At 41.4% G+C, this 26357-nt stretch overlaps 2 protein-coding genes across 5 annotated transcripts in view; one reads left to right on the forward strand and one right to left on the reverse strand.

Moving 5' to 3' along the window:
• The window catches only part of SLC66A2 (solute carrier family 66 member 2), a 559480-nt gene that overhangs the window by 365053 nt on the left and 168070 nt on the right, over nucleotides 1–26357 (forward strand). The window lies entirely within an intron of this gene.
• NFATC1 (nuclear factor of activated T cells 1) overlaps nucleotides 4713–26357 on the reverse strand; it is a gene marked incomplete at its 5' end in the record, with an annotated part of 114535 nt that continues 92890 nt past the window's right edge. For all 4 annotated transcript variants that reach the window (XM_082045407.1, XM_082045405.1, XM_082045403.1 and 1 more), the window contains one exon: nucleotides 4713–6153. In XM_082045407.1, the coding sequence (XP_081901533.1) occupies nucleotides 6151–6153 (3 nt within the window). In that variant the 3' untranslated portion in view covers nucleotides 4713–6150. The remainder of the gene's footprint in view (nucleotides 6154–26357) is intronic.

Here is a 26357-nt window from a genome sequence, read left to right on the forward strand (position 1 = left end):
AGGTGTGTGCTCAATTTAGTGTCATCATCTGACTACGGCCAATCTGCTTTATAGGATAAAATATAGAAGAAGCTTATGGTGAAAAAATAAAAAAAACTAAAAAGAAGAGATTGCCAGGAGGAGGCAAGCAGTGGGCTGGATTATTTTGGCCCAGGCAGGAGCCCTGGGAGGGGGCCAGAGAGTCAGGAAAGATCCATGAGGAGTTTCCTGCAAAGAAAGCATTCAAGAAATTGGGCAGAGGCAGTATGCATGTGATGCCTGTGCTGCTCGGCTTGGGTGGAGGGTGAGCCACTGCCTGGGAAAGCAGCCCAGCCTGGAGATTTGGAGAGGGGATGAGGGGGAAAGAAGATGCAGTTTGGACCAACATGACTCAAAATAATATACAGCTTGTATTTTCTAATCAGAACACTAAAAAAAAAAAAAAAAAAAAAAAAAAGCAGGTAGAGAAAAGATTTCATATTGGAGGAGGTATCATTTTTCCTATTAAAAAATACAAAACAAAACAGATCAGAAAATCTCCTAATCTTCCAGTTAAAAAACTTCTGCCAAGCACTGAAATATTTTCTGGTGAGGTCCAGAGGTCTCTGCTTTCCCCCCATAACATGAAACTGGTGTCACCGGAATATCCCCCAGCTGAATGGGAACACCACATTGAAATTTGGGACCCCCCCCACCATGGGTGTTCTTGGAGATTTTACACCCCAGAATCGGGTTTGTAAATGTCACTAGTGCCAGGCCTAAAAATGTATCTGAAAATGCAGAATATGATCTCCTGGGACCTCTCATCACGGCGGAACACCTCTCAGCCTGCAAGTCCCAGCCAGCCTGATGGCTGGCGGCAGAGCGATGGTCCTGGGGCTGGCAGAAACCCCATGGAGAAGCCAAGAGAGTGACATCAGCAGAGGCAAACCCACACTCAATTTGGGCACAAAGGGCTTGCTCAAAACACCTTCAGCATCACAGGCACATGGTGGCCCCAGCAGCACATACAGGGCACTCCTCGGTTGGGCAAGGAGAGGCCTACAACAGCCGTGTGAGGTGCAGGGCTGCCCAGCTGGGAGCAGCTACAGACCAGTAAAGTGAGCGAACTGGGCATCGGGCTGTGAGTAAGCCCTGGGCTTGGACAGCTCTGCCACCCATACCCATCGCCAGTGTCTGTGTTATTTTTCGACACAGAGCCCTTTGTCAGTGGCACTGGGAACAGGCTGGGTACAGGAGCTGCAGGTGTGAAATTAATTCAGAAGAGGTGCTGGGAAGTGATGCTGATGGCATTTTTGGAAACGCTTTCCCCGAAAATGGAAAAAAAAAAAAAAAGTATTTCCTAAAACAACTGAAAATCAATTTGCCACATCTGCAAAGAGTGGCTTGTGGGTTGCCTGTCACTGAAAGTAGCTAAGGAAGCGCTACAGTCAGCAACTTCTCGGTTTAAATGACAAAAGCTAGTGTGCCCATGGCTGACGGCAAGGGTCAGGTACACTACCAGTCACCTTAAATCCTGCAAATGTAACCATTTGAATTGTTCAAACTCCACAAGTTTGCACAGTCCAAAAATACAGTCTCTTCGGCCAAAAAAAAAGCTGGTTTTGGAATCAAGAATGGCTTGTAATTAAAGCCAACAGTATGAGAATCTGTAAGTGATTGGCTCTGAACAAATTATTTGGCTACCTGAAAAGAAGAGAATCAAAACTTTTTTATTTTTTTGAAAAGAAGCTAAAAGAAGAAAAACATTAACTTGCTGAGAAAGAGGAAACAATACAGGCAAATTAAAACAGGCAAATGCTTGACCTCTGTATTGGGCAAGCACGTGCAATGGTGGAGAAGATGGGACTCACTTTGGTTTGATGAACAGTCTAATCACTGCTTATGACATAAAATTAGACCATTTGTTTAAAAAAGAAGTACAGAAACCAAGATCTTTTGTCGTTGACCTTAACACTCCCCTGTAATATACTTGATGAGAGGGATTTTGCTTTATTTTTACTGAGACAAATTCAATAGATTTACAGTGATGAATGCAATAAAATTACACACATGGTGAAGGAAAGTTTAGCTTCAAGGCAGCACAGCTCTGTCCAAGAAATTTAACTCCTTGAAATTTGCCATTTTCAGCTGGAAAGGAAAAATCTCAAAGGCATGACTCCAGCAAGGCTATTTAGTCAAACAGTACCAGATGGATGTGTGGGATTCACCTTCTGCTTTTATTATGAATGAAAATAGTCAGCTAGGAGTTTGCTAAAGGCTATTTTTACCTAAAGAAGTCTGGTCAAGATGTGGTTAATGTAGCCATGCTTGGGTCTGTCGTGCTTTGAGGAGGGGATATGTGGAAATGAGAGAGGAAGCTCAGAGGAAGCCAGGTAGCACAGTGACTGAAGTATCTTGTTTGGATTAATTCACTTTGTGATCAGACATTTTGCTTTGGTATAAAATTATGCCAAAGTCTCTGGGAGACGCAGGGAATTTGTGACTGAGTTTTCAGTATTTTCGTTTTTCCAGGAACCTCACCAACAATATGGGTCACTCTATCCACATGAGGAGTAAATATCACTATTTCCACCCTCTAGACAGAGAAGCAGAGAAGGAACATTTTGACTGACCTCTAAAGAGCTGGGCGGTATCTGTGTTTTAATGGGGCTTGGAGCATCTGCCTCTCCTTAAATTGTGAGGGATTTGGTAGCAGCCCTGGGGAACACAGGTGTGACAGAGCAAGCATGGTGTCTCACCCTGTACTCACAGGAAGACAAACCCAAGGCAGAGAAAATCATTCAACAGAGGCTTAAATGCATACTTGTGTCTCCTTCTTCTTGAGGAATATTTGAAATGTGTTTAAATACTTACCTAAAACAGGACCACTGCAGCTGGGATGCTGTCGTGCTTATGTACTTCATAATTTGCCTTTGGTCTAGAAAAATTGAAGCAGCTCACGTTTTTCCAGTGTTTTCTGTATGATTTGCTTCATGAGGTGTCATGTGTCAGTACATACAAATGCACCACCTGATGAGGTGATTAGAAACTCAGGCCCATGTTCAGCTGAGCTTTGACTAAGCTGACACCCTCCTGTTGCCCCTTCTCCTTTGGGGCAGCACAGTGGAGCGATTCAAGGAGTAGGACAAGTCATCAAGATCAGATCTGTTCTACAGATCCATCACACATTTGCAAGCCAGTCTGTGGGCAGCTCTCCCCTCACAGGGCTATGAAAGCCTTCAGCCTAACAAAACATCTTGTGTCTATCACACTGAAGACCACAGATCCAAAGCCTACCTTTAGCCACTCACGCATTGCAGAAATAGTTCCAGGGACAGCAAAAGAAACTCTTGTCCAAGCAGTATATAGACATGCAAGTACTCTTGTTCCATGATTAATAAGAGAGTTTGTTTCACCACTTAAAATCCATCCAGAGGGCTCTTTTTAATTGTCAGAATCACCCCTGGCCAAAGTCTTGAATGTACCTGTAAGGACTATGCTCTTAAGTTCAGAGTGTTGTGGCTTTTTGGTTTTGGTTTGTTTTCAAAAAGGGTTGATGAAAACCATTTTCATAAACTGCCAGCAACAACCATAACACGTACAAAACAAGATAGCAGCCTCATACAGGAAACATTTCTGCTTTCATTTTTATTTTATGAATACATATACAAGAGATGCATAATCTTCCATTATCCAGGCTTAAAAGTAACAGGTAGGTGAGGGTTTGTTTTTTTCCAAAATAGCTCAAAGAGGAAAGTAAAAATAAGGATGAAGGAGGTGCAACATATCCATACCATACTGTTGAAAATCTTGCTAAAATTACTGCTGAAATGTGAACATGTGGATGGTGTGTCTGTGTGTGTATTGTCCTGTATCGTAAAAGCTTCACCCAAGGTATGTATGTGAATAAAAATATGCTTTGGCATAAACAGAGATTCCTCCATGCATACTTTGTTCACATTTCTTAAATAGTGAGTGAAGAAAATCTGAGAATTATATGTAATTTTCTCTCCTTGGCAGCAACATCTTTAATGGGGGGGAGGGGAGGTGAAGATAAAGGAGAGTCTGTTGACAAGAGACTTCACTTCCATACTAAGATGGTTATATTAGCAGGATGCCGCAGGATGCAAACAGTTTCAAATAGAAGAGATGGAGATATGTATTTAGATACATACATATATAATGTAAAAATGCTTATTTTATATGAGAAAGGAGGACTTGTCAAGATATTAAAAAATGAACCACTCTAAGACTAGCTTCAGCAAAACATTTTGCTTTATTTTATCTATTTTCTAGCTACAAGTCAAGCTGACATCTGTCAAGCTTTTTAACTTTTCATATGGCAGTCTATAAGAAATGTTTCATGCAATGTCTACAATGCTAAATACAGGGTAAATAACTGGGATTAAACAGGTGAGGAATAACAGACTATTATAACAGCATATTATGTACATATAGCCATATTATATTCTCATGTCTTCACAGTAATGTGCAAATGTGACAAATATGGCTTTCATTTTTTTTTACTAAAGAAAGTAAGACATAATTGTACAGAATAATGTTTTAAAACGCTTAGAAGGATTTCACCTTTTTGTGAAACCTGTTCAAACTTCATTGCATTAGGGTTAAGGAGCCACCCCAGCATGGAGGTGTAGTTCAGGTGTATTTCCAGAAGGGGGCACAGATTCCTAAGGCACAATATTAATGTTAAACATTTTTAATTTAAGTCATGCTTTTTTCTTCAGTTTTGCTTTCTTTTTTTTTTGGTTATATGAAATAATAGGTTGTTGCTAGTTATATAATAAGCAGCTGATTGTAAAAAGTACAATGTTAAAGGCTACACTACATGCCTACCTGTAGCTCCAGAAACATTAGCTAATCTGAAAACACACTATACAGCGCTGCATATTAAACCTTTGTGGCTTTTTTGGTAATATTCTTTTTCATACATGTAGCAGAGAGTTATAAGGCTTCTGCGGAATAATAACATTATAACTGAACAAATATTTTACACTCTTCCATAATGGTATTTACAGTTACTATAACTCTTATTTTGTCATTTGGTAAATAACATGTATCTTGTATGCATCCTTCTTGCCTATCTAAAGTGCTTGCTTAACTGCATGAGCAAAGAAAATGCATACCTGCTTCAGATGCAACAAACCCTCAAAAGAAGTAGCTGAAATATTTGTTGTGGATCTGAAATGCATTCTCAGAAATTGAAATTATTGCTAAATTCAGTGCCCTCACTAGGCAATCATCTATATTATTTGTCATATATAAATATATGCATATATACTAGTATGTATGTACATGCATACACATTCATCTATCTTGTAATAGATAGATTTCAATTTTTTGTCCATCAACCTTTTTTTTATTTTGTGCTATTCAACTCACTTGTGCTATGACTGAAGCTGGATTAAAATCAAAATCTTAACATGCTACTACTAACAACCCTATGATTCCTTAGCACATAATACAGACAATATGCAAAAGAAAGCTGAGATGATGACAAATCAGGAGGCTTTTGAAATGCACTGAGAATAAGGCAATAGGCTGTACATTACAGCAGAGGAAAAGCGGAAGAAATTCTGGAATTCATAAACGCACCTCACTGGAGTAGGGATTACTCTCCCCTACTTTGCTGCAGAGTCCTACACTTTTTTTCCAATATCACACTCCAGAATGCAAGCTCTATAGTCTCTACATCTACCAACACTTGTAATGGTAGCAAGTTCAAAGATTATTAAAAATGCCCTGATGCCGCAACCTGGTATAATAAGGCACTTACAGGGCTGTATTCCAGCGGTGCCATGCCAAAAAGTTCAGCACTGGGAAGAAGCACTCAGATTTTGCTGAATTTCCTAGTTTTGTCCCATTAAATTCGCCGTCTTGGAGCATACTCTCTCCCCTTTCTTTTGAGATGATTTTCTTTAAAGAAGCTGTTTTACCAGTTGAAGTTGAGGAGCTACTTCTTTGTAAGCAAGAGGTAAATCTTCAGTTCCTGACATTCAGTAAGGTGGAAGATCAGAGTGGTACCAGGCAACATCTTCAGTTTATTCAGTATCTCTATAATTGGGCTGACATGCCAGCTAAGTCAAAAGCATGTGTGGATTTCATAGTAGGCCCATATTGAAAGCTATGAATGGACATTGGTACTGGAAAGGTCATTCCTTATAATTTCATTTACTGCAAAGAAAGAAGACAAAAGGAATTGATTAGCATCCCACTGCTGCAGGTGGGTCACTTCAGTACACAGCCCCCCCAACTTGCATCTGTTCCTTGACGGCCTCAGTACAGCTCTGAACAGTAAGTGTAACATCACAAGATAGCTTGTACAGCCTGATCACAGTGCAAAAGAGCAGGATTAACCAAGGTTATTAACATGCTAAATACTGTATAAAACTAGACATCACAAGAACTGCAGCATTCTGGATCCTTGATTGCATCAAACATATTTAACATTTAAAATCAGTTACAGATAAAACATTTCATTTGCTCTCGGACTGGCTTGAAAATATAAAACAAAGAGAACCACTGAATAATCTACCCCTTCCCCAAAAAGAGCTGTTCGGAAAGTATGTCAGCCCTGTTAGGTGACGATGGCAGAAAGCTGCCAGCCACTGAACCTGGGTATGTGCAGCTGCAATACTTAGATAGAATATGACTTGACGTGGTGATTTTTTTCCACCGTGAGACACTATTAGGAACAAAAGAAGAAACTGCTATGTGCTTGTCCATTCCTTGAAGGTGTTAACACATGTAAATATATACCCTCCTTTTGTGGTGAGCAACACATGTGGACATGCAGGCTTCAGTCCTGTCTGCACAGACAGATGGACGAGCAAGTTAAACCCTTGGCAAGAATCAGAGGAAAGAATAAACAAGGTCCATTATCTCAGCATCAGCCAGTCAGACTGCATCTCCGCTGATAAAGTGTTGTTTTCTTTATTCACGAGTCTTCTTTCATTCTTTTACCCCTCCCCTGCAGATCATCAAGCAATACAGTTTCCCACACTCCAATTATGTCCGTTTATCAGCTTGTGATTTTTGGCAGATGGACAGGAAATGACTGAACCTGGCAAAGGCCATCTACAGTGGACTACACAACATCCCTTTTATTTCCACCCCACCTCCCTGCAGCGACTGCCACCACCTGATTTACATGAAGATAGACAAAATGCCATCGGTAGGGCTCTCACTGCTTCCGAATTTTCCTGACATTGCTGGGAGTGGGAAACATGTACCCACGTCATGGAAGCACCTGCATTTTCCTTTCCTCGTGGGTTGCTGTTCATAGCCATCCAGATAACTCCATTTGTTTATTGGAAAAGACCAAGCTTGTCTAAAACCAACTTCCTGAAGCAGTTAGGTTTTGCATGGGGTTCTCTGGTGTTTTGTTTGCCTGCGTTTGTTTTCTTTAATTTTCTGCACACTTATTGCCCATTTAGTAATTGCAGCACATGAATCAGTCAGGATTTGTGTCACAGGTCCCGGTCGCCAAAACCACTTCTACCAGTGGATACGCACACTGTACTTCAGAAAGGAAATATCAGCTGTATTTGTAACTACCTATTTATGGCAGCAAACTAAGAATGGTATGGAAATACGATGTGAAGACAAAGCAGTTCTTTCTCTTGAGAGTGTCACAGAGTTCATCTTTAATATTGCCAAACAGCGGAAGCAAATGTAAACAGCAAGCCCTGCTCTGTGGCAAAGACCGTCCTGCATGTATCCAAAGACAGCAAGAGGTATTACCCATTTACATGCCATCAAACTCCGCACAGCTTTCAGGACTGAGTCTCTACCTTGAATGCAAACAGCACACTTCTTCTGCTTTTGTAAAGATAGTTTCTTTGATAAACTTCTCAAAGGAACATTGGGTATGCAGCAAAAACACACAGTGACACTGAAAACAAACCCTCATATAGGCCAGACAGTGTCACAGTTTTGCCAACTTTCCCTTAAAGTTTCGGTTACATAAAATAAAATTAAGATACTACTCAAGGCAATCCTCTGTCTTTGTACAGTTAGTTAGTGTTTAGAAACATTACATGATGATCCTTAACAGTGTTTCTGTAAAATGTGAACATAAGTATCACTGGCATTTCACAGGGACATCGAGGTGGAAAAGCTGAAGAGCTCCCCATCTCAGTTAGGATTAGTACTCAGGCATCTTGAATCTCAGACTAATGATGTAGCACATGCCGAGGTACTCTTGCTTGATTCATTCAGTAAAACTTCCTAAAGTAACATTCCCCAGCCTGCCAGCCCATGCTCTCCCCTATTAAAGCCCTTAGCGAAAGTATTTCAGAAGCAACTTGATAACATGAGTGTCTAAGAGCCTAAAGGTCCGTCTCCAGAATTGTCTTAGGCCCTTTCCAGCTACGCTAGGTACCCTCAGCTGAATCCTGTCACTCAAGCACTGTAGGACACATGGCTTACCCTGGAGATGACATGACCTTTCCTTTCAGCTGGGAGCCCACCTGCCTTGGCTCAGCCCACGAGACCACCACAGTGCTTCGGTCACACTCTCTCCAGCTCTCAGCAGCCAAACCAATCTGTCCCCAGCTGAAATCACTCATAACTTTGTCATCAGATGCAACAGAATACAGACTAGACCTTCGGCTTTATTTCTCATTTATAACGTATGTTACTTCCTTAACAGAGGTGGATTTCTGCTAACCTGATGAGTAGCAGTCAAGTTTGGTGTCCTCGTGTAACAACATCGGACAGCTGTTCAACAACAGTTGCTAGACAGTGTCAGTGTGGACTCAGGAGACAACCAAAGTGCAACCAGTTCTCACAATCAAACAGGGCCAAAAACACTGAGATAATGTTCAACATCAGCTCAGACACAGGTCTCTATTTCACCGTTGCTTGTTCCCCTTTACCCATCGCAGCACTGAACATGCAAAAATTCCCAATAACGCAGTGGAAAAAACCTACAGAGAGGGCCCAGGTTGCATGCAGAAGGCTCAGGTGTGGCAATACGTGACACGGCAAAGCAGCCGATCTTGCAGAAGCAGAACGCGAGCAGAGAGCACTAAACACGAGAACTGAAAGGGGAAGTGTGTCAAGAGCGGGCTTTCCCACATTGCCCGCCGAGGCACCCGAAGATGGAGGGAAAACCCTCCGGCAGGTGGGAATGGGGGGAAACCAGGCGGCAAGCACATGTGAAGTATGCTGGATGACGCATGTCGGGTTTGGCTAGAAGGATGCCCTCTGACACCCCCATGAAGAGACTCCTCTCTTCCTCCAAGTCTGATAAACAGGTGCTGATGGAAAACTTGTTGCAGGGAAAATGAAGTTTCAGGTCAGTCAAAATAACATGAAAAGATTAATTACATTCCTCAAATAATTTCAGTCTTTAGAAACAATATTTTTTTATTTCAAATTTTTGGAAAATTTGCTTCTTTTAATACTCTAAAACGTTTTAACATTTCTGTTAGGAAATGTTCTATTTTGCATCAAATAGAATGATCTGGAATATTTTGTTTGACCCAAAATGGATTTTTCTTTTTCTTTTGGCAAGGAAACGTCAAATATTCTTGTTGTGGGTTGACCCACAATTGTCCTTCCCAACAGCAAATCAAAAATTCTGTTACTGAAGTACAGCTCTGCTGTCCAGTAAGTCCATCTGTACCAGTGTCACATCTACCACACTGGCCAGTAGCCCTCTTTGGGAAAGAGCACAGGAACCAGGCACCCCATCAGTGTTGCTTTCTCTAGTACACCTTCACTCTGCTGGAGGGCTTCGTGGGCAAGATGTCTGCATCCTTCTTTCTAGTGAACTTCGATGAACTTTCTTCCATGAAGTTTTCTAATAACCTTCTGAACAAACCTGTTTTGGTTTTCACTGTTTCCTGCAGCAATATGTTCCATGGTTTAAGGATGTGCTGGTGGAAAAAGTACTTTTTTGTTGTTTTAAATTTGTTTACTGGTAATTTAATTCATGTATCATGCGAACGAGCTGATTACTCCCTGTACACCATCTCCTTTGCCATCTCCTTGCCCTTGGTATCCTCAGGGCCCCACTCAGTCCTGGAGGACCACTGCAGAACTCCCCAGAGAGGTAAGATATACTGCTCATGCAGACAAAATAACTGCTATTTTTCTCCTAGTTCCCACCTTTCTAAAAAATCTTTATTACATACTTGAGGAGAGTCATCTGGTTACTGTCTTGAATGCTCAAATTTTGGCTTACAAAATTGTTACTACAAGAGGATTGTGTGTGCTCCACAGAACAGCAGCATTCAGTGCAAGCAGCATTTTGGCCTGGGTTTGAGTTTCATTCCTAAAGCAAATTCTGGTCTTTGATTCCGCTGCTGCTTGGATACACATCCATTCATGTCTGTAGTACCACTCCAGGAGTAGTTGTGTTTTGAATGAGCACAACATTTTTCAAATAAAGGTTGCAAGGGCTTTACACTCATTTTTAAAACAACATAACCTGAGTACTCAAAAAGACCCATTTTATAGACAGGACAGATGAGACCCAAAGAATTCTCTGGCTTGCGAGGCCCTACGTACAGCTTAGCAGCAGATCTGGAATAGCATGCAAGATGTTTAATTTTCAACACCTAGATTAGCACAACACATCCCTTAAAGCAACAGGTTGATCCCTATCAGGTCAAACAGCTGAGTACAATGATTTCCAGAGCACCTCTGTCATCAGATTTTTTTCACTGTTTTTCTGCTGGTTTTGTGGAGGGGGGCACTGTCACTTTTATAGCTAACACCTACAGTTCCCCACAATGCCTTCCCTCAACTGGTATTTTCCATTGTCATGTCTAGCTTTTCCACTGACAGTAAAAAAAATAATAGTGCTGAGAAATGTAGGTAACACGTGACCTCTCTACCTGTCAAGGAGTCTGAAAGAGGAACCTTTCCTTTGCTAAACAGGAGATGCCACAGTAGCAGGATGTGGTGAGCTGTTACACCACATTTTACTTTAATAAGGAGTAGTTTCTTTTTGTATTTAATTTGCCTTCAAAATGCCCTTGCAATGGAAATTTTTGCTTTACTAATTAGCAAAATCAGTGTCTTACCGATGCAACAGTTTGTGTTCCTGTATGGAACAGGATAGCCAGATATATCTGAACAAATGTGGGTTCCATATATAGATGTGAACTTCATAGGAAATTGAATATTTTTAACATTTGTTGGCTGTACATGAATTCCATCAACTGGGAAAACTTTATATTTCAGTAGATTTTTGCTTTCCTTGTATCTGACTACTAATATGAATAACATAGTGGCCTTTTGTTTTAATAAAATACCTGTTCCTCTGAGACAAAGTTGTGCCTTCCAGCTCCTATATTGATCCCACTCGGATCAAAGAAGTTACAAGGTCAGTGATGCAGGGACTGTGGAGAAGGCACATGCACAGGGTTTCCACAGCCAGGGAGCTCTTTGGGGCTACAAATACAAGAGCCTGTAAGACTTCATACTCCTAAAGGTGAATGTTCCCAAGAGTCTGAAAAATGGAAGGTGAGCTGACAGACATGATCAAACCCACAATTATAAAGAGCTGAGTCTATGGTTTTAGGATGGAAAAATGGCACTTTGAAAACATATCCCATCTCTGTTCACTTTTTTAGCAGTAACATTAAGGGTCCAGTTTCTAGCTAGTTTAAGCCACTGCCTCTTCACACATTGCACACCAAAGGCTGTGGAAGTCAACAACCATCTTTCCATTGACTTCAATCCACTTCAGCAGTGGCCCAGAAAGACTTCCAGAAGGAGAGTGAGCAGAGGAGCTGTGGGTTGTATTTACAGTTGTGCCCCTTTTGAACTGCACGCTTGTCTTTCACAAGCGATTTTTGGGGCTCTCCACTCCACTGTTTTTTAAGGACAAAGTTGAAGCAAAAGCACACTGAGAGGTTTTGCACAGAACTGACACCTCGTAATTCACTGGACGTGTATATGTCCCTGTTTCTGCACAAAGCACGATGGCATCAACTTGGTTCCTTCAGGATGGTTTTTGGTTTCCTTCTCAATAGGAAGAGCCACATGGCATGTCCCAAGGCAGCTAAGCCTTCAGGTTCACATCAAGGTTTTTTCCACAGCTGACTAACCAATCTTTGCTTGTTACTTCATATCCACCTGTGACCACTGGGGACCACTGTCTCTACCACGGAGCAGAACCAAAGCAGGAGGTTCAGATGCTGTAATGTTCTCTCACCAAACAGGAACAAAAGCAACCTGCTCTGACTGGTGCACGTGTCATGGAAAACACAAGTAATACCACCTGCATCTTTCAAGCTACATGTGTGAAAAGCCTGTGTGAAATTACGCCCAGATTCTGCCATATCCAAGCAATAATGCTTCATCTTCCAGACAGGTGTAACTGCCCAAGCAATGTATGTTTGGATACCAAGTTTGGACTCTGTTTGACACTGGTCAAACTGGACAGCCAGGTGTCACATTTGAGCAATCTCCAGAAACGAGTACCAGTCCTGAAATCAAAACTGCCTCAGTTTGACTCATCATGTGTGTCTTCCAGCAGAAGTCAACTAGCTCAGGTCAAGCCTTGCATCAGTACAACTGAAGCGACATCCAGGTCAGGGATCATCACATGCCTCATTACACAGCACGGACGTATGTGTAAGTGCTCTGAATTTCCACTGTCGACAACAGCTCACTGCTCACCAGCACTGAGGAGCGGGGACTGTGTTTTCCTCTCTACTGGGTACAGCTCTGACCATGCTGTCACTATTCAGCATATGACCAGGAACAGGGAAACATAACTCTGGAGTGAGTCTATGAGTTTGATGCTGACACCACGCTACCTGTAGTAACATTTCATAGTATGACATTCACTTTGCTCTCTATAATTACTTCCCCTGGATTTTTCCACCGATGATGCCACATGTTGCTCCATTAGGCTCCTGTGCTCTCATATGCCCTTCATTTCAGATTAAATGCCACATATTAGCATCACTGAAGATGAATTTAAAGTTGCAAATGAAGGCAGAAGTAGAAATACAGGAGAAAAAAAAGGCTTTGCCTTATCTCCATGTGCAGATTTTATTTAAACAGAAAAACTGCTAAATATAGACACATATACAGAGAGTAAAGAAATTAAGCTCCTTATATAAAGTCTATCATGTGAGTAAAATCCTAAAGTTTTTATCATGGTATCTGCTTCCTCACTACCACTAAGCAACACTCTTTCTGACATATGAAAGCTGCAACAAACAACATAGAATTATTACCTAAATCACTGAACAAATAGGACTATCTTAGAGAAATTCTTTTTTTCAAAGATAGTAAGTATTTTCCTGTGAATAAGAAAAAAATCAGAAAACACTAATACAAATTCCTGAGGTGCCAGCCTGTAATGTGAAACTATAGATCACATTAAAGCTTACTGAATTAAAAACCAAACAAAACAAGTCTTGTGAAGCAATGGAAAATATAACTTCACACGTTCCATAAGAAGTCAGATCTTGAATTACCTCAGGTGTCCTGGATGTGTTTAAACCTTAAATTTATTTTTATCTGTTTAATCATAATAAGCCACCACCACAGGACATGCTATTTTTGGAGACAGTGAATAGGACAGTGGAGCAAGTGAGTGACAACAAGTAGCAGGTTTTAATAAAACATGATCCTCCCATATGAACATTGGCTTGGCACGATGGAAGGTATTGTTGTGCACGACAGCCATTCATATGGAGTCATTTTCCTACCTGCTCTACCCTCTGCCTTATTTAGCTCAACAACTCCAAATAATGCAACATCTCCCACAGCGGCTGCACTGCGGAGGGCCACTGGGAAAGGTTTCTCACTGCAGTGCAATGACAACACTGTGAAGCTGTAATTTAACCGGGGCTCTTGACTAGGTGCCCAGACTAAATGAGTCCCATCCTATTGCACCAAAACTCCTGGGTTTGGATTTTTTTTTCATCCCTCCCATATGCAACCCTGGGAACGTCCTGTGTCTCTTCCTCTGCAAACAATTAGGTATGAGCTCCCCAGGTGCTGGGAATTAGCACAGGAATCACCAGAGCTGCAGTGATTCCCAAGACACTGGGGGTCTAAATTTACGATAATTTTTAACTCTCGATCTGAGGGTGGCTGCGCTCAACCTGTTTTAGCTTTCATACCAAAGAATCAGAGAGTCAACAGGAATTTTCAGTGGCCTTCACTGAAGCCAACCTTGCCTGGCGCAGCCGGGGTTTGGGCTGCGCGGGGACTGCAGGATCTGCCCCGGTACAATGCAAGCCGAGTTTGACACACACATACATAACACATGTGAGGGTAGGGCTGGGCAACAGACCAATAAACCACATTTTAACCAAAATTATGTGTTTACGTTCCTAAGAGCATCTGTAAGGGAAACAAAACAGACATATTTTACGTTTTACACAAAATTTCCACATGACAGAAGAATTATGCAAATGCTACCTAAGGCAGCCAAAACCCGGAGATGGGACTGCTGGAAGCTTTGTGGGTACCAGTCAGGAAGGAATAAGGAAGAGCAGGCACCACTTTGCTACAGAAAACAGAAATTTGCCCCCACTATAAGAAATACAGTAATACAAACTGATCTTGGTGATCAGTTTTACTTTCCAGTTTAGTGCTCAACGGTAAAATAGTGCCGTCAGACCCCGGCATTCAAAACTCATGAATCATGCCTTGAAGCATGATGAGAGTGGATTCAAGATTGAAACGAATTCAAAGCAATTCCACATTTGCCTGTGTTTTAGCCTCCTGGCAGTATTTATTAAACCCTGACTGTAACAGAAATGAAAGTTCCTTTTTTCCTTTTTACTTTCATATTTCTGATCCCATCCCACAAGGTTTGCTTTACCTCACAACCAGCTGTCAACTGGGGTGTGGGCAACAACATGGCTATAAGAGCAAGGTTAAAGCCCAGCTGATGGCCCCAAGGGCTGGCAGCTCCTGAAGGTTACAGCAGCGAAAAGGAGAGTGAGAGTGTACCACACTGTACCAATGCTGAAGGACCTCCTACTTGGGGACCTTCTGCCCTGCTAAAGGATCGCCCCATGTGAACACATCCAGCCCAGCACTGGTGATTTCTGCTGGCCGCCGGCACAAGCCTGTTGGAACTCTCACGGCAACCCCATATCAGACCAGACCTTTCTACAGAATGCAAGAAGGGGTTTCTCCACATACTGGAAAAGTGGCAGATTAGCTTTAGAAAAAAAAAAAAAAATCCAGGGGTAAAAGAGGAAAAGGGTGAGAAAGAGAGGATCCATAACCTCTATGAGTTAATGATTTCAGAGTTTAAAAAAAAGCCAAATAAGACTGAGTTTCTCTATTGATTATACAATTATTAATCTTTTTAGAAGCTTTTCCAACATTGCACATAATGAGCAATTCATCAAAGCATATTAGGTGCCACAGAAGTTGCATTCAATATAAGGGGGTCATTAAGTTTCTTGTAATTGCACATTACTGAAGCTTTTGTTAGTTCTAAATCAAATCAATGGGATGTGCACGTATGCTCTTTAATTGACTTTATGCAATAATAGTGTGGCCCCTAATGATCATCTGGAATCCTCCAAAATGAGCCACCTTGTGCTGCTGTTCCTAAAAAAAAAGCTCATGTGCAGCTGGGCATATCAAGCGAAGGAAGGAAGGAAGGAAGGAAGGAAGGAAGGAAGGAAGGAAGGAAGGAAGGAAGGAAGGAAGGAAGGAAGGAAGGAAGGAAGGAAGGAAGGAAGGAAGGAAGGAAAAGAAAGCAGCAAGCACCTTGGGTCACACAAGAGTATTTTCCAAGTGCCATTGTCTTTCTTTCTATGGCAGAGAACGGCCAAGACACTCATCTCTTCTTCCACTCAACCAGCCTCAAAGTTTGATGGACTTCAGCAGGAATAACATCACGTCTCAACTCTAAAATTGTCCTGGACATAGGTTAAAACAGGGTCTATCTGATCTTTTTTCTGAGCAAGGAGGGCTTGTTTGTTTGTTTTTGGGGTGGGTATGTGCGTGTTGTGTTGTTTGCTTGTTTGGTTTTTTTTAATGGACTCTACTTGCCCTATTATCATTACCATCATCACCACCTCTTTCCTTTATACCACTTTTCATCAGCAAACCTCAAAGTGCGTGCTACACAGAAAAGATCAATGCTATAACATAATCTAGCAAAGAGGGCAGTGAGTGTGCTGCTGTGTCTGCAGTGCTGGATGTGCCTATGTGCTGCTTTGGGAGTGACCACTGCTGGGCCGCATTCCCGCTTAGGCTTTGGTGAAGGCTGAGCTTTGCTTGCTAACCTTTGCTTCACAGGACTTTGGCTCAGGTAGATAAACTGATGGCCATGAGATGACTCAGTGAGTGGCCACACGCTGCTTGATGGAAGAGAAAGGCTGGGTGGGGCTAATAAAAATTTTAATGTGTTTGATAAGGGAAAAGAAATCCACCTATGAGCCTGTTGAGGGCTATGCTGGGAAAGGTCGCACTAGCTGGGGGAAGTCCTTAGGTGATGGAAAACAGCTGCTAATCTTCAGCAGTGGGCACAGAAGCAGGGCTAAATCTGAGAATCTGTACTGGTGGCTGCAAACAGCCTGCAAAAAAGATGATGCAGGGAAATTGTCAGGCGATAAATTTGCTTGCAGCATGATGACCTGGCTATCACCATAATGCGAGCTGTACATAGTGCCATATGATTTTATTTTAACCATGGCAGCATCTGTTGCTGAAGAACGCTGCAGTTCAAAGAGCAGGTTGTCTCTGTCACTACTCCTTGGAAAAGAGCTCTGGCAGTGGTTAAGGATACTCTTGCATTGGTTTTGCACGACACTAACTACACTAGGTAAAGACCTTTTCATGAGGGAACTCCCAGTCAGTTTGGCTGGGAATGTTTGATCCAAAGGTTGATTTGATAGAGCCACACTGGAGACATATCCATGCAAGTTGGGTCATGGTAGGGAAACTACCAGCTGGGTGCTATCGGGTGTTCTCCCCAGCACAAAAGATGTAGCTGTGAAGACCACCACATCCAGACAGTTGCTGGACTCCACTACTCGGATGCACCTATAGCAAGTGTCTCACACTAGAGCAGCTGGAAGAATACTCTTATATAGTATGTAGATGGTCCCAGTGTGACAGAGCAGCAAACACAGCAAAACGTCTTTTTCTCTTTTCCCCTCTCCCACATGCTGTGCTAAACTACAGAACAGCTCCTTAGGCTGGACTGACAGAGCAATGTCAACAGAAAAAACACCAGATACGGCTGCAAAAATTCAGTAATAATCACAGCCGGGCTCCCAGGGAAGAAGAAACCTTCCTCCTTGCAGCTCAGTGCTTGACACGAGAACTGTGCTGATCCTCAGTACTCTCCACTAGAGGAAATATTATTCTGGCCCAAGAATGAAGCACAGCAAACCTGTGGCCAGCACCAGAGAACTAGGAAAAAGGCACTTGAGAAACACAGGCATACAACACTCATCTTTCAAGCACACTTAAGGACCTGAAATTTTATTCAAAATGTTTGCATTGCACTTTCCAAACAACCACTTACAACGTGTGACAGACTTCTGCCACTTTTTGAGTACTTGGACTCCAAAACCCTCGCTTTGTGATAGCTAAGAAATGACAGGGTGCTTCCATGGCCCGGGTTGTGATCTGGCAACACATCCAAATGCCAGCAGGAATTTGGCCTGCACTTTGGGAGGTGCTCCAGGCAACAAAATGAGTGGAAAAGCTTTAACAGTAGCTTAAAAAAAAAAAAATTAATTCTACAATGAAGAAAACTGGCTGATTACATGAGATTCAGTAAAGTCAAACCAGCCAGTTCAGATGAGGAGGTAAACACACGGAGCCTAACACAGCAACTTTGGAAAATCCACACAACCACAGATTGCTTGGAGGGACAGACAGCAGCTCCCTGGAGATTTCAGCCAGAGCAGGCAGACCCTCGGTCCTAGCTGTGGGCACGCAGATATTCAACATCTGGTTCAATCTTCAGAAGCATCCTTGTAACAGGAGATATGCATGCCACCCAGCAAGCACTCTCAGCTCTCACTGAAGACCCTGGGAATGCAACACATTTTAGGCTGTGGCCCTAGGGACAGTAAAGGCCATTTCACTGATGTGACAAAAGAAGAAAAGGTAAGTGCAACAAAGGTTTTGGTGACTGTGCAAGCTGATTGTTTGCTCCATGCAACAGTTTTTCCTGTGCACCACATCTTTTGTAAAACACAGTTACATGAAACAAATTATTATCTCCAGTAGCTTCCGTCTACACACATTTCTGAAATACTTTTGTTCCAAACTGCTTTGAGAGGAAACATTATAAAGAATGGAAACCTGGCAATTAATCGGATGGAAACCTCTGTTTCCATTTCACAGAATAGGAAAAAAAAAGGAATTATAAAAAGAATACCCAATATTAACTGCTAAGTAGAGAGATGAAAGATAAGCAGAGGCCAGAAACTCGAAGCACTCGTGCGCTGCATGCATTTACCTGCATTTGGAAACGGTTCGGAAGGGTGGGTGAGACCCATATTTGCCATTCTCATTCAAAACCACACAACCATCTGGTTAGAAACTGGGTTTTGACAGATGAAAATTCTATTTTCTATTTTCTTAAAAACTCACAAAATAAATACCTTGACTTTTTTTTTCAAAGTGCGGACGAAATGCTCATCTGGTCAAGACACAGAGCAAATATTTACAGGTGCTGGGGAGACACCATTTCCTCCCTTTAGGCTTCAACCTAGTGTCTGCCACATAATTTTATCCATTCAATGATTTTTTTTTTTCCAGACATCTGCCAAGAGGAAATAACTTTGCTGTACTGGGAGTCTGGGAATCCTAGAAAACAATCTTAAATCCATAAAATAATTGAAGTGCAGTTTTACTGAGCTGTTCAGTTCGATTCTGATTTTTATTACAATGTCAACAAGAGTTTAATTTGTTTTAAAGTTTAGGTTCTTAAATCTGAGTGATATACGGTAGTTTACAGTTTGCTGGCAACAGCTACTGTGGAAAAAAAAATGGAAAGTGCATATAAAGGCGGTTCTAAGTTTGACATTGTGAAAGCAGGGAGCAGTGCCAAGAGCAGCAAACAGCATGGCTTTCCCAATTCTGGCTGGCTTTAGGGACTGCTTGCTATTGACATCAGTCGCTATGGGATACATTTCCCTACTCTAACAAATCTCATCTGGAGCCTGTAATTAAAAAAGAAATGTCTCGAAGTGTAATTTCTTTCCCTAAAACATTTACAGATGTTAACTAGGTTGCTAATGGTGTGAGATGTCTGTGGGCGGACATCCTCCTCCTTATCTGCTATGTCAAAGAGGAAGATTTCTTTATTAAAACCAGTTCTAAAGGTAGTATCTTTTCCGTGTATGGCTTTGTGTGGGGGGGTGGTGGTGTCTTTTTATCTAAACCGCTTGCTGAACTGAAAGGTTTGGAGGTGCTTATTGTTTCTTCTTTTTTTTTTTCTTTTTCTTTTAGAAGTCATCTCCAGAGTCCGCCTGGTATCCAAAGCGGCTAAAAATGTGTTTGCTTAGCAGATTAAGAAATACTCGTAATAATAGTGATGTAAATTTCTTGCTCCACTGACTTTCCAGCAATACCTTTGGCTGGCACCCTTTTGCTTTGCATTGCTAAAGGCATTGATGGGAGCCCACCTGACGAGTGGGTAAACCCATCTGCTCTGGGCGCACGTCAGAGCGGAGAAGGGAGAGTGTAAATAAGGAATGTGCTTTTCTAATGGCACATCTCCATGGAGGTGAGAGGGGGTTTTCTCAGCTGGCGAGGGAGGGTGCCGGCAGCAGGTTCGCCGCCGTGGTGGTACCCAGGTGTCCACCCCAGCTCTGCTGTGCCAAGTGCTCCCTGGCGTGCATGGCCGCGCCAAGCATCTCCCCAGTACCCCACTGAGGGGGAGGCCTAAAACTCTTCTTGCTGGCACACAGAGCCCAGACACTGTTGTCTTCTTGGGCTTTTCCCCCTGCTACCGGCTTTGATTGGAGCCAGAGCCTGGGGTAAATCAGAGGAATTTCTAGATTTTTCTCAGTGCTGCAAGCTCTCGCTGTTTTCCGGTACCTACTTCCTGCCATATCTAAAATAACAGCAGCTGCAGGGGCCTGATAGAGAAGAGCTACAGGGGACAAATTCTCACAAATGGGGTGGGAAAAAGAAAAAAAAAAGGGGGGGGGAAGACAGTTATTAGGGAGCCGATAACACACAGAGTGAGCATCAGATTCATTGTTGGAGCCGATAGCACTGTAGGCTGTGGATGCTGTTGTCAGAAGAAAACAAATCCTGTAAAATGGCCATGGGAATAATAAGTCTCCATGTTCACTGGGATAACAGAGGTAGCTTTACAGCACTTGTCCTATTGTATGGAGTATCATGCCTTGATTAGCTAATGTCTCCGAGGGCCAGATAAGCAAGGATGAAATGTTCTGCCCTAGAAGCTTTCATGCTTTCTCTTTGTCATGGCTATCTATGGAGAACTGCACACATAAAGAAGGCCCCCTGCTTCAGAGAAAAACATTACAGAAAATGGAAAATTGTTGAAATTATCCCATTTCCCACAGAGACTGCATGGTGCAGTGTTGTCATTGTCTTGTTACAGACCACACGAAAGAGTACTGCAACTCAAGAGACCTCCAGAATGACACAAAGGGACCTTACATATCTGTATGACAACTACTCCAGGAAAAAAATTTCTTACCTACTAGAATAAAGGGGGACAGAAACAGGCACGGTGCATTCACCCAAAATATACTTATCCATTGTTCAATGTGCAAGAACTTTTAAGATCCCTTTAGCCTAGGCCTTACAACCAACAAATATTATTTGAATATCAGCACACCCAAACAACTAAAGGGAGGGTTCTTACAACCCTGCAAGTCAGTCACACTACATGTACAATTCAGACAGTATTTCACATTATTGTATGTGCTGTTAACCTTTATATGTTAATGTAATATAATATTTTAGAGTTATTTTGGGAACTATAACTTGTGTCTGCATCAACTTTCGGGCCCTTAAATTTTCTCCCAGTATTAGAAATCTTCATGCATTTTTTTTTAACATAGGACTTTTTTTCAAGAGCATTAAGTGATAGGTTCTTCTAATTGTAAGCTGGAGCCTGATCCAGAGAGCACAGAAGACAACAGAGGAATTCCTATTCACTTTAATGGGCTCTGCATCAAGTCCTTATTAAACACAGGCAGACATGTAAAGGCAGTCTACAAATACACAAGGTACAGGTCTGATGGCTTGGCAGGAAAGAATCAGTCACGGCATTGTAAAAACCCTATTTTGCTAATTATTCCCAAAAGATTACTTGAAGTGTTTTAATGCTGATATGCAAAAAAAGCAAGAAGATCTATTATCTTATTTTGCCTGAGTTTTGAATGTGATGTGAGCAGATTGACTTCTGATTCGTACCACTCAAACAGGACAACTACATTGCTGTGTTTACTTCAGTGTGCTGGCTTTAAAGCATATGTCTGTGGGTACGGTTTGACCCTAGAGCCTTACCAGCTTTCTATCGAATAGTGGAAAACCATACACAGGGTTTTAGTAGCATGTGGTTTTTCTTTTTTAGATTCTAAACCATTTCTGTAGGCCTAAAAATCCTTGCTTTGCTTGAGTACACAGCTCAGCTGCCAATTTTTAATTGTTAAAGCAAGATGATGTTAAGCTATTTGGTTCTTCCCATGCCCAAAAGAGGCTCCTTAAAACACGAATCATCTTTGGTTCATGTTCAGGTAAAAATAAGTAGAATTATACAATGTAGCCAAGTTTAGACAGGCTGGATAATATTTTAGCCTAAACTCATAAAACCTAAACTAGTTAAAATATTAAAAAAAAAATAAAATATCACACTTATATATAAATTGTATTTCTGCAAAAGTAGAAGTAGTTAGAAAATATGAGGTACTGCCTAATCCTGTTTTAAGCACTGTTATGGCTATGCTGTATTACATATGCTTATAGAGTAGTACATTCATGGTAAACTGGTTAAGGAATTTGGGAGTAGGATTAATGAACTTTCCTTTCACACTAGACTAGATCAGATCACAGAAGGAGATCAATCTGTCATGATTCTCAACTTTTGTTCAAGAAATAGCAAAGGTCAGAGACAGACTAAACAGCAGCACTGCAATTATTTACTGACATGAGAGTGGAAAGAGTACCGCATAGCTACATGGAGCACAACTTGGACTTTAGACACATAGGAAAGAATGGTTCATTTTATGCTGCTAATCATAGCCAAGGATTAAGATATTTTGGAAAAGCCCTATTATTTCTCATTCTGCAAACCAGGATTTCATTACTGGTAAATTATGAAATTTATTAAATCCATTCATACAAATTAATTTCCTTTACTGACTTTCATCGGCATGTGAGATACAGATCCATAATATAAATAGAAGTCTCTAAAGGAAAAGATACACAGAAATGTCTGTTTGTACTTAAAAGTGGGGTAATCTCAAGTCAGGATCTAGCTAGAAAAATTGTCCCTCCAGCTAGTAAGTTCATTCCTGAATAAACAAGCTTAGGGTCTGAACAGTTAGAAATCAGTGCAGCTGCACTACATTCTGACTTGCTCTAGTTAACTCAATCAAGAATAACCAAAGGTAAGTTCTCCCACTCTAAGATTTTGTTTTGTAGCAGCAATGTAAAATCTAGATATCTTTTGCATGTTATGAGAAATATTCCTACTTATACATCTTGAAGACAAATTCTTGCAATCATTTCAGTATGTCAAGGTATGGGGTTTTCCCCCTCAAATAAATTTTTTCATATGAAATTTAAATCTGTTTTCAGACAACTTTCTGGACACTGACATTTTTCAGAAAAAAGGCACAGAGAGGTGGTGGCCCACATTGCTCAGAGGACCATGCACAACAGAAAGCATGATACAGTGTCGTTTGGCATCACAAGCATCTGCCAGCTTCTCCCTGAAACAAGGTCTTAACTGACATCAGAGAAATTACGTTGGTCATTGCAGAAATCTAGATTTCATCATCAGAGAAACCATAAATATAGGTACTGAAACATCACATATACAGTTGGCTCATCTCTAGCTGGCTGACCAAACATTTTTAGGGTCCCAGTTCACATAATCAGACATAGGCAATCCTGTCTCCCACCACCTTCCAGACTAAAATGAAAAAAGACAATACGTTTGCTTCCAATTTTAAAAGCAGAGTTGTTTGTTTGTTTGTTTGTTTTTTTCTGAATATTCACCTAACAACCAAAGAAATGGACCATCCATTTGTAGGTTCCTTGGAAGGAAATCTGGCATCCCTACCAAAACTCTGCTCACTTTTCATACTCTGTGCTGAGTGCTTGAATCCAAAATATTCTTTATAATAACAAAGTCTACCCCACTGTTCGCTAATTGCACTGTTATACAAGGACAGGCTCTGTTCCAGCAAACCAGTTCACTGGGACAGAAGGAGCAACTTGTGTACAACAGCCAGCAGGACAAAGACTCTGGTACTAGATCTTAACAATCAATAAAAAAAAATGGATCACACAGAAACATTTGCATTTCATTGCTTCTCTGGTTTAAGATGGTGATATTTCCCATTACAAAATTCAATGGTAGGGAAAGGTTTAGAAAGGAGAAGTTTTCTCTTTAGTTGAGCAGATGATTTTTTTTTTTTTTTTTTTTTTTTTTTTAAAGTATCCAAGTGCTTTTGGTCTGGAAACACTTACAAATTTTTGATGAGACACCACTCAGTCAAGGTGCCTTTCCCAAGTTAATATTAAATACAGCTTTGGAAACTTCAGCAGATGTTCTAATTTTTTCTAGTTCAATTTTTTTTTTGCTACTATCCTGCCATTATTGAAATAGCTGGCTCTGATTCTTTAATACAGTGATTCACAATATGTTGTGAATCTTCTGTTAATTTGCTTGCAACTCTGTTATTATTTTCCCTGATTTAACACATCCTGTTTCAGAACATCCATCGAAGTTGATTAAAACTTTTTTAATGGAATTTGATCATGTCCTAAACATAATTTGAATGTCATCTTTTGAAAGTTGCAAAGTAAGGGGATTTCCTGTTTTATTCTTCAATTGTATAATCTTGAAAATGAGCTTTTACAAATCCTCCTCTGCCCCACCAAAGGCTGATCACTTCTACTCCTCCTAGTAGTACTTTTTCTGGGTAATTTCTAATTGGGCCAATGGATAATATTTTCTGATTTTTCCCATTTTTATGGAATGCCCTGTTACACTGCAAGAGAAGTCTTAAAACTGACATTGAAATGTCTCAGAAACCTCAGGTGATGTGATTGTATTTACTCAAAGAGCCTTTCCCATCCCTTTCTTTTCTACCATATTTCTGAGGGGGTTTTTTTGCTGCCTGCAGGAGCTCTCTCCACACAGCAGTAGCACTGAAGCCCTTTCCTCACTCCTTAGAAAACTTGGCAACAGAGCACAGAAATAACTCCCGGGATTATTTGAGGGTCCTGTCCCAGCAGAGTCATGGCCCCGAAACCTCCTACTCCCACACAGTGTAGCCACCTCACTGCAGATCAATACAAACAGATGGGTTCCCTGACTAGAGCTTACTGCTCAGATACACTCTCTCCTCAGATATATGTAAGTTCAATGAGCACATTGCTCATTTCATCATCTCTCATTTTATCTCTACTTAAATTACTTTGGGGCAGAGTGTGGTATTCTTTAGACACACTTTTCCATGGCACTCAAATCCTAGGCTTTTACTACTCATTTGTACCATTTCAGTTTTAGACAACTCCTCTCTCTCACACCCACACTCACTCTTTCCCCTCTTCTTCCAAAATTCATCTTTGCTCAACTTTTTTTATGGGGATGTTATATTTAACCTTCCTCTCATTTCTCTTTTTCTCAAGCCTTCTTTTACTCTAATTACAACACCAGCTAGTTTCGCAGCCATAGTCTTAAGTCTGAAACTTTAAAATGCTTTCTAACTGTGCCACAGAATCATGAGAAAGCTTCTGGTTTTTAGTATGTTCCCCAAATAGATTAGATGTATATATACACACGCACTGGCTTGCATTTGTCAAAAAGGGCCGCGATCCCTCAGCTGTGCTGAATCCTTGACTGGGTGCAGTCCCATGCAGAGCCCCTGCTTTGACCTGACGTCCTGGAGTCCTGTCACACAGGTCTGATTTTGCCAACCAGTATGCACCAGCTCCAATGAGGGCTGCAGCTATCTCTGGACTTGTAAACTAGCTACTAAAAGAGTGCATGAAAATGCTTTCACATTAGCACATCCTTCCAGTAAAACTTTCCTTGACTTCAGAACTGCTGGTTCCTCTTTAGGACCCTAGTTTACCATTGAAATAGTGTGAAATATCTGGGATACTGGATTGCAAAAGGTAAGTCTAAACCCTCTGCAAAGAAGATGGTCACCTTTATCTCTACAACTCTGGCTATATGCCAGATAGGGCAGAAACCAGCAGTTTGCCTGGCAATAATGGAGGTTCTTACCAAGTGGTCATCTGACACATGATGTCCAATTGTGAGTCCACGTTTTAAACAGACTGCAGTGGTGCTTGTCTGGCCTTTAAAGGTCCAGCCTGGGCTTCTAGAAACAGTGGGAGAATTCCTGGAAAGTTCTCCAAAGCAGCTACTGCTGCCGTGTTTGTCCACTGATGCAAAAAGCATATTCTCCCTGTAACTGATGGCACTTTCTGCCCTGGAATCAGTTTTGCTTCTTTTTCTTTTGTAATGAGGTCTTTCCTCATCCTAACATACTCTCTAAGTGGAAGAAAAAATAAACAAAAATCCCTGAGAACTCTTTCAAAGTTATCTAGGAACTCAAAGATGAGAGTAGAGCAACCATCTCCACCGCTGACAGCCCTTCCAGGGCCCTCTTTCAAAGAGAGCTCATGCAGTGCCCGGGTGAGATACATCTAGCCAGAGCTCATTGTTTCTTTCTGCAAAACCTGAACTTGTGTTGCATCTATTCTGGCAACTTCAGGAAGTTCTAGCCTTTGATTTCTAGGGCCCAAGGGACAGCTTTGTATCGTCTTGCGCAACGGTTAACAGTTGGGGAAACTTCTCAGAAGAAAGAAAACAAGCAAGAGTGTGCATAACTGAAAAAAAAATCAGGACCAGTTTCTCTGCTAACCTCTTTCTATATGACCATTTCACACACAGTCATTTTAGACTGAGAAGCACATGTGAACCTCCCAGTACTACTCACCCAGAGATATAGAACTATAAGGAGAAGATGCCTGCAGAAGTTGTTAATGGTTCGCACAGATGCTCAGAGGTGAAAGCCCTCAAGTGAATAGCTGAATCCAAGTGCAGCCCAGAGCATGGCTGAGCAGAGTTATCACAGGGGAAAAAAAAAAAAAAAGCCAAGTAGTAGTGAAGAGATCATCTTTAACAGTTGCTTCAGTCTTCCAAAAGATTATCTGGGCAGCAAAAGTGCAGATGCCTGAGA

Source organism: Streptopelia decaocto (assembly GCF_964273445.1).
Source record: "Streptopelia decaocto genome assembly, chromosome: 2".
Classification (NCBI taxonomy): Eukaryota; Metazoa; Chordata; class Aves; order Columbiformes; family Columbidae; genus Streptopelia; species Streptopelia decaocto.